At 44.1% G+C, this 13,691-nt stretch overlaps 1 protein-coding gene across 3 annotated transcripts in view; it reads left to right on the top strand.

Annotated features, from left to right (window-relative positions):
• cnbd1 (cyclic nucleotide binding domain containing 1) overlaps positions 1 to 13,691 on the top strand; it is a 119,251-nt gene that overhangs the window by 71,568 nt on the left and 33,992 nt on the right. For 2 of the 3 annotated variants that reach the window (XM_055633642.1, XM_055633640.1), the window contains 2 exons: positions 9,545 to 9,679; positions 9,795 to 9,927. In XM_055633642.1, the coding sequence (XP_055489617.1) occupies positions 9,545 to 9,679; positions 9,795 to 9,927 (268 nt within the window). The remainder of the gene's footprint in view (positions 1 to 9,544; positions 9,680 to 9,794; positions 9,928 to 13,691) is intronic. The other variant, XM_055633641.1, reaches the window with a different exon arrangement.

Here is a 13,691-nt window from a genome sequence, read left to right as displayed (position 1 = left end):
CTATCCCCCCCCTCTCCTCTCCCCCCCCCCCCCTCCTCTCCTCCCCTCCTCCCTCCTCATCTTCTCTCCCCCCCCTTCTCTCCTCTCCCCTCCTCCCCTCTCTCTCTCTCCCCTCGTTTTCTCCCCTCCATCCCCTCCCCCACCATTCCTTCCCTAAACCCCCCTCCCCTCCACACATCCCTACCCCCATTTGTGATAAATGTCAGTCTCAAGAAGCTACCATAGTGCACTCTTTTGTTTTTTGTATAAAAATCCAAAAATTCTGGAACTAAATATTTGAAATCTTCACAAAACTATTTAAAATAAAACTGATACCAAAAGCAGAATGGATTATCTTTGGAATAATGGAAGGTAGCCCTGAACTAAACGTGTTTCAAAATAATTTATTTAATTACGAGCTAATAACGGGAAAAAAGCTTATACTCCAATTCTGGAAAAACGCTCCTATACCAACAATAAAAATGTGGATTTCAAACATGTTCGGAACATGACACCTGGAAGATATGAGACTCCTCCTCTCAGGCAAAGCAGACCACTTCCAAAAGATGTGGTCTGCATTTATGGACTTACTACAAGCATAAGGTGCAACAGTAATTAAAAAAATAAATGGTGTCAGGATCTGGGAACGGGGGGTGAAAAATATGGTTGGTATATCCCTTTTTGCGGAATTTTTTACAATAGAGCAATAGTTTCTCTTTCTTTTTTTCTTTTCTAGGGTCTATTTCTTAACTATCTTCTCTAACTCTCTTTCTAATGGGCTTTCTTTACCCTACACTTTCCTGCACTATCACAACTCTTTCTCACTTTCCTTACTTCTTTTATTTCTATCTTTCCTAAAGCTCAAAAAATGAATGGGTACAAAAAATGTGATAAGATATATGTGGTGTGTATTACTGTAACTTATTGTACTTCTAATAAAAATAAAATAAAAAATAAAAATAAAAAAAAAGGAAATGGAAATGAAATGAAAATGCAATGAGCTGTTTGGCCTGCCCTGTGCTTGAAATTGAAATGGAAATGAAATGAAATGAGTTGTTTGGCCTGCCTGTATCCACTAATTTTGGCCCACAAGGCCCCTATTAGCCGAGAAACCAGTCCCTTTTGCTCAAAATGCCTGTATTAACCCAAGAGGAGCATTTTGGCCCAAAAGGCCTGCGCCAGGCCAGGAAAAGTCCAGAAAAAGTGTATTTTACAGATTTCACTCAGATTTTTTTTAAAAGAGTCCCTATGTCCCATCAGGCCTGTACTAGCACAGGAGGAGTCCCTTTGTCCCATCAGTAAGTATTCCACCAGCAAGTATTAAATCTCACCCCAGCATTTTTCTTCCTCCCTTCATTGGCTCCCTGTGAGATCCAGGCCAGAATAGACTTTCCTCCTTCATTGCTGTGATCTGCAGAAAAAGATGAATTGATTCCCCACCCTCTCCCCGTTCTCTCTCACAGAGTATCTCACCTCTTTTGGGCAGAATTTCTGTCAGTTTCTGAGCTGCCAGCCCACCAAGCCTGCGTGACCGAGCTGTCAGCCCACCAGGCCTGAGTGACTGAGCTGCCAGCCCACCAGGCCTGAGTGACTGAACTGCCAGCCCACCAGGCCTGAGTGACTGAGATGCCAGCCCACCAGGCCTGAGTGACTGAGCTGCCAGCCCAGGTATCAATTTGGCCCACAATGTCCATACTAACCCTCTGGAAGCCAGTCCCTTCGGCCCACAACACCCATACTAAACCTCCACCCCCCCTTCCCACTGGCCACCAATATCGGAATTGATGGAGAGGTGGAATATTACGTTGGGGGACCAGCCCTTCCATGTGACCTAACGGGTCCCACTTAGGCTAGTTAACCAATAAATCTACAATAGAACCATTCTCAAAAGATCCCTGTCAAACATGGCAACGTTATTGCCCTCACACTTTCCTCATTCATTGTTGCAAAGTTACTGGGGTGTAAGCGAGGAGATGCAACACCTGTCCCTTTACCTCCCCACTCGACTCCATCCAAGGACCCTGACAGTCTTTTCAGGTGAGGCAGAGGTTCACTTGCACCTCCTCCAACCTCATCTACTGTACCAAGTGTCAACTTCTGTACATCGGTGAGACCACGCGCAGGCTTGGCGATAGTTTCGCTGAACACCACCGCTTAGTCCGCCTTAACCTATCTGATCTCCCGATTGCTCAGCACTTTAGCTCCCCCTCCCATTTCCAATCTGACCTTTTTGTCATGGGCCTCCTCCATTGTCAGGGTGAGGAACAGCACAAATTGGAGGAACGACACCTCATATTTCGTTTGGGTAGTTTACACCCCAGCAGTATGATCTGAGCATAACTTCAAATTGACTTCTCTAACTTCAAATAGCCCTTGCTTTCCCTTTCTCTCCATCCCCTCCCCCTTCCCAGTTCTCCCACCAGTCTTACTGTCACTGACTACATTCCATCTCTGTCCCGCCCACTCCTCTGTCATCAGTCTGAAGAAGGGTCTTGACCCGAAACGTCACCCATTCCTTCTCTCCAGAGATACTGCCTGTGTCTAGTTTTGCATGTTGTGTCTAGTTTTGATTTAAATCAGCATCAGCAGTTCTTTTGTACACATAATAAAGCTAAATTGGCTTCTACTAAACCTCAAAACTATTCAGTCAAGAAAATAAAATACAACATCCTAAATTGCTTCCTATCTGAATTCCCAAACATGTTGCTAATACAATAATTAAATTGCATGACTGAAGAGTATTTAATACAAATGCTACAATAAGCATCCCATTCCTAATTTTCCGAATCTGCCAAAATTAGGGATACTAAAGGCTCCTGTAATTGAATTAATTACAGCTGTAAGGGATTTAAGGCAGATGTGCCACAAATGCAGCATTAAACATGTATCTTCAATTATGTTAAAATTTGCAAATCCAAGGATCCTATTTGGTGATGAAAAAGTTATCTGAATGGAAAGAACTCTGCATTTTCCCAGGCATGACGGGCTGGGAATATATGAGAAAAATAGTTCTCTGGCATCATAAGTGTCAAGGTACAACGACCAGCGATTCCCGCACACTAACAGTAACCTACACACACTAGGGACAATTTATAACCATACCAAGCCAATTAACCTACAAACCTGTACTTCTGGAATGTGGGAGGTGCACCCGGAGAAAACCCACAGGGAGAACGTACAAACTCCATACAGATAGCACCCGTCACGATCGAACCCGGTTCTCTGGCGCTGTAAGGCAGCAACTCTACCACTGAGCCACTATGCCAGCATGTCTTTGAATGGCTTGGCAATCAGTTAAATGGATCCTTAGAACAAAGATCAATCAATTTCACAGACAGCATGAGGTCTGCATTACTGCAATTAGTGATACAAAACTACGACTGCGGCCAAATGGTGGGTGTAGTTTGCATCAAGTTAAAATTTAACTACCAGCAGAACCTCAACATCAAACCAGCAGCTATTTTATGAAGTGAAATTGCATTTTGAGAAAATGAAATAATAGAATTATCATGCCGAAGCATCGTAGAAAGAAATACCAGTTGCACATATTACGAGGTTTTGCATTGAAAATGAGGCTGTTCACATCTATGAGCAGACATTACTAAAAGCTTCCGGAATTATTGAAAACGGAGAAACTTCCAAAGTGATGTGATGTTTACGGAAAGAAATGGGAAGATCTATGAGGATTCCTCGTATGTTGCAAAAACATACTTGGCTAATAAAGTATGATTATGATTTTGATTTGTTTGTGTAACAAGTTGGGCAAATTTAATCCTACCAGTATGCCCTTGGGGTGTTGGAGGAAACCACGCAGTCCTGGATAGAATAAATATAGAGAGGATTTTTCCACTCGTGGGAGAGTCCAGGACCAGAGGCCACACAGCCTCAGAATAAAAGGATGTACCTTTAGAAAGAGTATGAGTATGAGGATGTCCAAAGCAAGCGCTGTCTGCGGAGGGCGCTCAGCATCGCCAAGGACTGCTCTCACCCCAACCATGGACTGTTTACCCTCCTACCATCCGGGAGGCGCTACAGGTCTCTCCGTTGCCGAACCAGCAGGTCGAGGAACAGCTTCTTTCCGGCGGCTGTCACTCTACTCAACAACGTACCTCGGTGACTGCCAATCACCACCCCCACCCCCCGGAGACTTATTATTATTTATTCAAATCGTTTGCTATGTCGCTCTTCAAGGGAGATGCTAAATGCATTTCGTTGTCTCTGTACTGTACACTGACAATGACAATTAAAATTGAATCTGAATCTGAATCTGAGGAGGAGGAATTTCGTTAGTTAGAGGATGGCGAATTTGTGGATTTCATTGCCCCAGAAGGCTATGGAGGCCAAGCCAATGGATATTTTTAAATTGGAGATTGACAGATTCTAGATTAGTAAGGTTATGAGGAGAAGGCAGAATGGGGTTGAGAGGGACAGATAGATCAGTCATTATTAAATGGTGGAGTAGACTTGATGGGGCGAATGGCTCTTCAAGGCCAGAACGTATGAACTTATGAACAGTCTCAAGGCCAAGTGCAACTCCACACCATGGGTCAAACTTGGGTTGCTGGGGCCATAAAGACGCAGACCTAAAATCTGCACCAATGTGTTGTGTTATTTAATTGGAAAATGCTGCTGAGGCCCTGAGAAATTACTTTGAGCGTAGGCCAAATTGGCTTGCATTTAATAGCTCCACCTTGCTGTGAATGGCAACAGTTTGAGTTAGCTGGCTGAGAATACTCTAAGGCATTGGTTTGGTTGTGCTGAGATCATGAATGTTGTTATTCTGAAAAAGGACAGCCAATTTGTTCTTGATAACAATGTTTCAGCAATCTTAATAATCTGTTGGAGGACTGATTGCTTTAATTGTAATTAGTCTTTTAAAGCAATTTTGAACATTTGTATCCAGAATATTAATGGAACTATTGTTGGCAGCAAGTCTGAGCCTACAGAAGTCAGAGCATCTACATCAACTCCCATTTTTTGGTTCTGCTTGTATTGGAATTGAACCTGAGACTGTGAATATAATAATCTGCTTGATAGTTACATCTACATGTGTTGAACTTGGACTGGCTACAACTATCATATTGCAAAGGGTGGGTTTCAGGTATTCCGCAAGGACATTTCGAACTAAAACCAGGATTCACACATTCTCATTGATATTTCATGTATGTTTTTCAACCAGGTCAACATGTGACACAAGCATCTTGTTATGCTACTAATCAACGTTTGGCTGTAGCTGTCATAGAGTCTCTTGCTCAGAGAAGGTGAATTGAGGACCAGAGGACATAGGTTTAAGTTGAAGGGGAAAAAAATTAAAAGGAACCTGAGGGGTAACGTTTTCACACAAAGGGTGGTGGGTGTATGGAACAAGCTGCTAGAGGAGGTAGTTGAGGCTGGGACTATCCCAACATTTAAGAAACGGTTAGACAGGTGCATGAATAGGACAAGTTTGGAGAGATATGGACCAAAAACACTAGAAGGTGGGACTAGTGTAGCTGGGACATATTGGCTGGTGTGGGCTAGTTGTGCCAAAGGGCCTGTTTCCACAATGTATCGCTCAATGACTGTAGATTCATAGAGTTATATAGCACGGAAGCAGGACATTTGGCCCAACTTATCCGCACCACCCAAGTTGTCTACAAAAGCTACAACCATTTAACCCCATTTAGCCTACATTATATGTAAAATAGCCAGTCACTCGCACAACATGGTACAACATATTTATTAAAGATTACTTACAGTACACGTCAGCATATTGTTAAGGCACGCGTAGCAGCTATTCGATTAACACTATGAACTGAATTCTGATGACATAAACCGCTTGGTAGGCAGAGCCTCTACTAATAAACACTGCAATTGGTTAGCGTGAAGTAAGCAATCTACATCTTTCCTTGTAGAAATGAAATAAAACACAACTAAATGCGAGCCAATAAGCAGAAACACATTAATACATGATGACTAAATAATACGGTACCCAAAGCGCTAATAATGCATACCGGGATATATGGATGGTTACACAAAATATCCATATCTAAGAGGAGGACTATGGACCTGTCCGGCGCGCGTGCGGTATAAATCTGCATCTCCTCCTTTCACCGGGGAAGTAATCGTGGATGGTGCTGGAGATCTGTAGAGTGGAGGCGACAAAGCGGGCGAAGCGGGTGTAGCGGGCGAGCGGGGTGCCGAACGCTGTGGAGAAGCCGCAGGTGGCACGGTTAGCGGTTGCTCCGCAGTGACTGGGCGCGAGGGAGCAGTCGGCCCAGCAGTGGGAGGGTACATCAAATTTGTGACCTCTGGATACGGAGCCGCAGGACGTGGTTCCTTCACAGGAAGGAGATGTTGACGGTTGCGTCAGTAAAGGCCTCCGTCCGCACTTACCAGGTAAGAGCGCTGTTCTTTGGCAGGGCAGTGAATGTGACCCAAACGGCCATGGCCCATGTCGGTTTGAAGACAAACAACTTGCCCACTGGAGAGAGGTTTAAGTGGTTTGCTGGACTTGTTGAAAGATTGTTTCTGTGCATCGCATTTCAGTTGGAGTTGTTTCTGAACAACGGGAGGTGAATGGACCTGTGGCTGAAACAGCTGCTGGGGCACGGGCAGTGCAACACGGGTTTGACTCGACATCAGGCGTTGAGCTGGAGACCTCAGTATTGGGTCGCAGGCGATGTTCCATAAGTTGAGCAGGTCCAGGTAAACGTCGGACCCAGCAAGATGTGAACGCTCCATTAATTGTTTGGCTCTCTGAACAGCCCATTCTGCAAGTCCGATGGACTGTGGAAATTCAGGGCTGCTGGTGACATGGCGAAAATCCCATCGATGAGCAAAGTTTTTGAAGCACTGGCTGGTGAACTGACTGCTGTTGTCAGATAGGAGATGTGCACGGAGAAGTGAAGTGACAACTTTTGGATGACTGCTTCAGATGTGACGGTTTGAAATAGGTCGATTTCGAACCAGCCCGAATACGAGTCGACAAGGACCAGATAGTGTTTTCCACGCCATCCGAATATGTCGGTAGCGACCGTAGGCCACGGAGAGGAGGAACCGGGTGCAAGAGCAAAGGTTGTTTATGTTGGTGTGGTGCTAGGCTGTTCCAGATGGCGCAGACTTAGACTTTTTGCGTATATACTTGGTCATACCAGGCCAGTAAAACATGCTTTGTATTTGTTCTAAGGTTGCTTCCACGCCGGGGTGGCCCCTGTGGACGGCATCATAGTACATGTCCCGAAGAACAGCTTGGATGACTGCTTTGTGACCCTTAATTATAATCCCGTCCTGCAGTACCAGTTCGTCATGAACTATGTAGTGTAGGCGAATCGCAAGTGGGGTACTGAGTTGTTTATCCGGCCAGCCACACCGGATGACTGCAGACAGCAATTGAAGAGTCTCGTCAGCAGTGTGTGCTCTGCCAGGCTGCTTAGGCAATCAGTGGGAACATGCGATACTTTCATAACCGAGAACTGGTCCTGTTCAGAGGGCTGTTGTTAGCAGGTTTTGCATGGGGCTCTTGCTAGCTTGTCAGCTATGTGCAAGTCCTTGCCTTTTTTGTAGACTATGGTGAGGTTGAAACGCTGTAGCTGCATCATCATCTGTTGCAGGCGAGCTGGAGCGGTGTGGATGGGTTTGTTCAGCATAGTTACCAGCGGCTGGTGGACTGTTTCCACAGTCACAGATTTTCCAAAAATAAAGTATTTGAATTTTGTACACGCAAAAACCACGGCAAGTAATTCCTTTTCGATTTGGGCATAGCGTTGTACAGTTTCAGTCAGGGTGCGGGAGGCGTAAGCAACAGGCCTGTAGTTGCCATCAGTGGAGGTCTGTAGGCAAGCAGCGCCAAGTCCATACTGGGACGCATCACATGTAAGTGTCACTGGCAATTTTAAAGCAAAGTAGGCGAGGGTTGGAGCACTGGCCAGTTGCAACTTGAGGATTTTGAAAGCTCTTTGGTGCTGTGGGTACCAGGACCAGCCAGTGTCTTTGTGTGTCAATGCCCGCAAAGGGGCAGATATATCGCTGAGGTTGGGAATGAATTTTCCCAGGTAGTTGACCATTCCCAGGAATCTTTGTAAACTCGTAACATCAGTGGGAACTGGCATCTCGTTGTTGGCAGTGGTCTTGGATGGGTCTGGTCTGAGACCATCACTGTTGAAAACATGCCCGACATAGTTGACTTCTGTGACCCAAAATCTGCATTTTAGGGGGTCGAGCTTGAGGTGGATATCTTTGGCACGGTCTGGTACTTTTTTTAGATTGGCATGATGTTCTAACAGGTGCACATTTTGTCTTGGGAAAGAACTAGCCGCGCGAGAACGGCAACATTTCATCAAGTACATTATCGCCACTGATCAAAATGTCAATCCTGTGGTCCGAGCACCACACTGTATTCCGCATGCTATGCATGACAGAGTATACAATGAGCTCCAGTGGATGGTGTCCGTGGGTGTCATTGCTATGTTTACCGACCCATCTGACTGGGTTTCCACCATGGTGGTTGCAACAAAGAAAAACAAGGAAGAAATCCGCATCTGCATCAACCCCAGAGACCTAAACACAACGATCAAACGCCCACACTACCCGAGGCGTACAGTAGAGGGAGTTGCTGCTCAGATAGGCAGTGCATCCGTGTTCTCTGTTCTGGATGCCAATAGTTCGTTTTGGCAGATCCCACTTCTGACACCATGTAAAATAGCCAGTCATTCGCACAACATGGTACATCATAGTTATTAAAGATTACTCACAGTACACTTCAGAATATTGTTAAGGCACGCGTAGCAGCTATTCGACTAACAGTATGAATTGAATTCTAATAATATAAACCGCATGGCAGGCGGAGCTTCTACTAATAAACACTACAATTGGTTAGTGTGAAGTAACCAATCTACAGTATATCCCTAAAAACCTTACCAATCTATGTACCTGTCTAAATGTCTTTTAAATGTTGTAGTTGTCCCCACCTCAAAATCTTCCTCTGACATTGCATTCCGTATACCCAGCACTCTCTATGTGAAGAAGTTGCCCCTCAGGTCCCTTTTACATCTTTGCCCCTCACCTTAAATATATGTTCTCTAATTTAAGACTCCCCAATCCTGGAAATAAGACTGACCCTTCACCTTATTTATGCCCTTCATGTTTTTAATATAACTATATAAGGACATCATATATATATATATATATATATACATCAGCGGTATGAAAATTGACATCTCTAACTTTAAGTAACCCTTGCTTACCCTCTCTCTCCACCCCTCCCCTTCCTAGTTCTCTGACCAGTCTGACTCCGCCAATTACATTTTATCTGTTTGCTTTGTTGTCTCCTTTCCCTGGCTAACAATGATCTATTCTACATTTCCCCTGATCTACAACTCTTTTGATGTTTCATTTTCACACTTTACCCTTCCTTTTCTCGCTGTCTCCCTCTCCCCCTGACTCTCAGTCTGAAGAAGAGTCTCGACCCGGAACGTCACCCATTTCTTATAAACTGATGATTATTCGTGATATCGTGAAGACGAAGTGCTTCCATTCAAGTTTGAATTAATACTTTTCAGAAGGTCATTCTTATTTGTGTTTCCAGTTGGCCTTTGGAGACAGTTTTGGTTCTTTGCTACCCATGTCGGATAACGCCGGTCACAAGGTTCTATCAGTACTTACAGAGTCTAATTGTCAACTTGTCAAAATTTCTACTGGACAGTTTGAAAATGTAAGAGAGGTGAGCGTTTCACTTTGCTGTCATTTGTTGGACTACTATTTATTTCTTCTCTTTAAAATTAGCAATATGAATAAGCAAGCTAATAAAACACAAATTTCTCTTTTTTGTATTGAAGGAAATAATAGTGCGTAATTATACAATGAAAGAAAAGCTAATCCAAGCCTGTCGAAGTTATCAGCATTGGCCCAAACTGTCTCTCAGTAAACTGGTTCAGCTAATCAACTGGAAGAAATATCCAAAAGATTATGGTTGGTATCTTTATCTAAGTGCACCGTGTTCAATAGATTTACTTGAAACAAATGCTATGAAGTATTCAAATGAATCATAGGCGCATGAAAATTAACAGCACCGAAGCAGGCTCTCCTGACTCAACTTTTCCATTCTGACTTTGATGCCAACCTATGTTAATCCATTTTCCCACTATTAGGCATGTATCTGTATATGACATGATACAATACAATAGAACTTTATTCATCCCAGGAGGGAAATTGATCTGCCAACAGTCATAAAACACAAAATCCATGAAACATGAAATTAAAGTGACGAGTGAAAAGGATTGGGGATGTGCAAAGATTGGGGAGGGGGAAAGGGGAATCGGTCTCCCCCATGACAGAAGGGGGAGGAGTTGTACAGTTTGATAGCCACGGGGAAGAAGGATCTCCTGTGGTGTTCTGTACTGCATCTTGGTGGAACCAGTCTGTTGCTGAAGGTGCTCCTCAGGTTGACCAGTGTGTGATGGAGTGGGTGAGTTGTATTGCCCAAGATGCTCTGCAGTTTGAGGAGCATCCTCCCCTCCAAGACCACCTCCCATGAATCCATCTCTGCCCCCAGGATGGAGCCAGCCTTCCTGATGAACTTGTAATTCCAAACAAGGTAATACACCTTTGCTATCCAACTACCTGTAAACATTGTAATCGTGTTTACCTCTACCACACATCTGGCAGCTCATGTCAGATAATCAGCACCCAATTTGTGTAAATGTTTGTTCCTCAGATTCTCGTTAATACTCCCCCTTTCAGTGTAATTTGTGATTCCAAAGATGTGCTGGTTTGTAGGTTAATTGGCTTCTGTAAATTGTCCCTAGTGTGTTGGGTAGAACAAGTACACGTTGCTGGTTGGCATGGACTCGTTGGGCCAAAGGGCCTGTTTCTATGCTGTATCTCTAAACTAAACTAGACCACACCAAAATGGCAATGCACAAGGACAATGACAATGATTTTAGCTCTTAGGGCTAAAGGAATCAAGGGATTTGTGGAAAAAGCAATAACAGGGTATCGATTTGAGATGATCAGCCATGATCATATTGAATGGCGGTGCTGGCTCGAAATGCCAAATGGCCTACACCTGCAACTGTTTTTCGATGTTTCTATCAATTTGTTCAGCTGGCACTGGAGGATTATTTATTGTTGTGGGAAAGTTAATGGATAAAAATGACCGACGATATAAATCAGTTTATTTTCTTGCTTTTTCACTCTCATCCTGTCTATCTGGGCCTAAAATTCTCTGCTGTTTAAACACTTAATTTTTGAGTTGAAGTTTAAAATTAGTGCATAAAATTCTACTGCACTCAGATCATTGGGGCTAGCATTCAGATTTAATTCTGATTCTGGCCTAAGATTGCCCCTTTAATAAAGAGACTAATGGGCCTGCCCCACTTAGGCAATTTTTGAGGCATAACCCTAACCCTAACCCTCAAGTCGCCGGCAGTCGCCTGAAAAACCGGCAACTGGAACGGCGACTGTCAGAGTGCGCGCACACGCACGCACGCACGCACGCACACACGCCTTCCTTCACCAACCCGTTATGCAGGCAGTGGACAGGGCAAGCGGGGGGAGCGCTGTCTGAGTGAACTTCACACGGTGCAAAGCCAAGGTGATACCGACACACACCATGATGAACAGGAAGGTTGGCGCTGTCATTAAGATGGTGAAAGCACAGTGTAGGGGAAGTGTCACATAAGTCCTTTAAAAGGGGGGGGTTGGGAGAAGGAGTGGGGACAACTTTTAAGAAGCCAGAGATACACGGCTGTGAAGCTCGGCGGGCATTAACATTAACGATCGGTTATCCTTGGTTCTGAAAACTACTGCTTAGTTTTTTTCCTCCCAATGAACCAATGATATTCACCAATCAGCACTGGCTATAACCTACGACAACCTACGACAACCTTCGACCTCCTGGCAACCCACTACCACTGGATCTACGGCACGAGAATTGTCACCACTCTCCATGGCGGCTTCATTCTGGTTGCCGCTAATTTTTCAACATGTTGAAAAATTTGTGGTGACCATAATGAGGCCGCGACTAGTTCCCAGAATGCGGGAATCCTCACGCCCATGAAGGCGACTATCCGTCAACCACCTGCGAACATGTGGTGACCATGTGGCGACTGCATAGTCTCCTGCAGTCGCCTAAAAAGTCGCCTAAGTGGGACAGGCCCATTAATGTAAGTAAACATTTTAGTGATTCCCGTTGGGAACACAAATCATTGAGGTCACTGATATTGCTCACATCACAGCTACTATATTCATCTCTTAAATTTTAAACAACTTTAATTTACTAATTAAAGTGGTGGTCTTGAGAGCGGAAGTGAAATATTGCCAGTGGGCAGTAGACGTGACATTTGTAGCAGTGGGTTATCGGAGTTGCTTGACTGAGCCGCTATATTAATGTTATTTTCAGCTTTCCACTTAGATAGACCAGGGCATGAGGTACACAAATCAATTTCAATTCCAGATATCATTACATGGTATTGTAAGCAGTCGTTGTGTTGTTAGGTTGGCTGCACAATACACAGAACTCTGAAAATGGACTTTAGATACACCAATTTATTTGTAAGGTTCAGTAGCCTAAAAAGTCAAGTTGGTTGAGCCTGTGCACAAAAAAGCAGATGTTAACAACTAGGCAAAACCCTATAATTGTGCTACTTAGAATGTTCATTAATTATATACACATTGAATACAATGAGATCGATAAATGGACCTGCATAATCAAGGACGAGTCTCTCCGCGGACACACCCTCGTCTCCCCTCTCCCATCAAGCAAGAGGCACAGAAGTGTAAAAATGCATACCTCCAGATTCAGGACCAGTTTCTTCCCAGCTGTTATCAGGCAACTGGACCATCCTATCACCAACTGGAGAGTGGTCCTGACCTACCACATACCTCATTGGAGATTTTAGGATTATCTTCAATTGGACTTTACTGGACTTGGTCTTGCACTAAACGTAATTCCCTTTATCCTGTATCTGTACACCGTGGACAGCTTGAATGTAAAGATAGATAGTATTTCCCCTGACTGGATAGCACGCAAATAAACAAAGCTTTTCACTGTATCTCGGTACACGTGACAATAAGACTAAACTGCAAAGTACTGTGTGAAAGTTGTTGGTCAACATCTCCAATAGGTTGTTTCAATGGCTCAGTGTTCTATTACAGATCCCTGAATAAATAAGCCTAAATGTAATTCCATAATTTGCATAAGAGAGTGATCTCCTTGCTTCAGCTCCGATGAAGCAGGGACCAATTGTGTAAGAAAGTTCGAAGCCCCTGAACGACGGGAAACCAGTGGCCCCAGGCCCACAGCCAGCGCATATGTGTTATGCATAGTGACCTTTGACCTAGGCATGCGCAGTCCGGAGCAGTTGGAATACCAAACTCGCTTATTGCAGCCATCTTTAGCTTATGCTTGTTTTGGGGGCTAGTCCCCTTCTGTTTTCTCTACAGCATATAAAATAATACTACCATCAGCAGTTGTCTCATCAATGAAGATAAGTGAGCCAGTACCTTCAGCAGCCATACATGCCCAGGCCATAACACCCCCACCAATGTGTTTCACAGATGAAGTGGTCTGCTTTGGATTTTGGGCAGTTCCTTCTCTTCTCCATATTTTCCTCTTGCCATCACTCTGATATAAGTTAATCTTCTTGTCATCTGTCCACAAGACCTTTTTCCAGAACTGTGGTTGCTCTTGTAAGTACTTCTTGGTAAACTGTAACCTGGCCATCCTATTTTTG

Source organism: Leucoraja erinacea, chromosome 4 (assembly GCF_028641065.1).
Source record: "Leucoraja erinacea ecotype New England chromosome 4, Leri_hhj_1, whole genome shotgun sequence".
Classification (NCBI taxonomy): domain Eukaryota; kingdom Metazoa; phylum Chordata; class Chondrichthyes; order Rajiformes; family Rajidae; genus Leucoraja; species Leucoraja erinaceus.
This window is presented reverse-complemented; position numbering and strand designations above follow the sequence as displayed.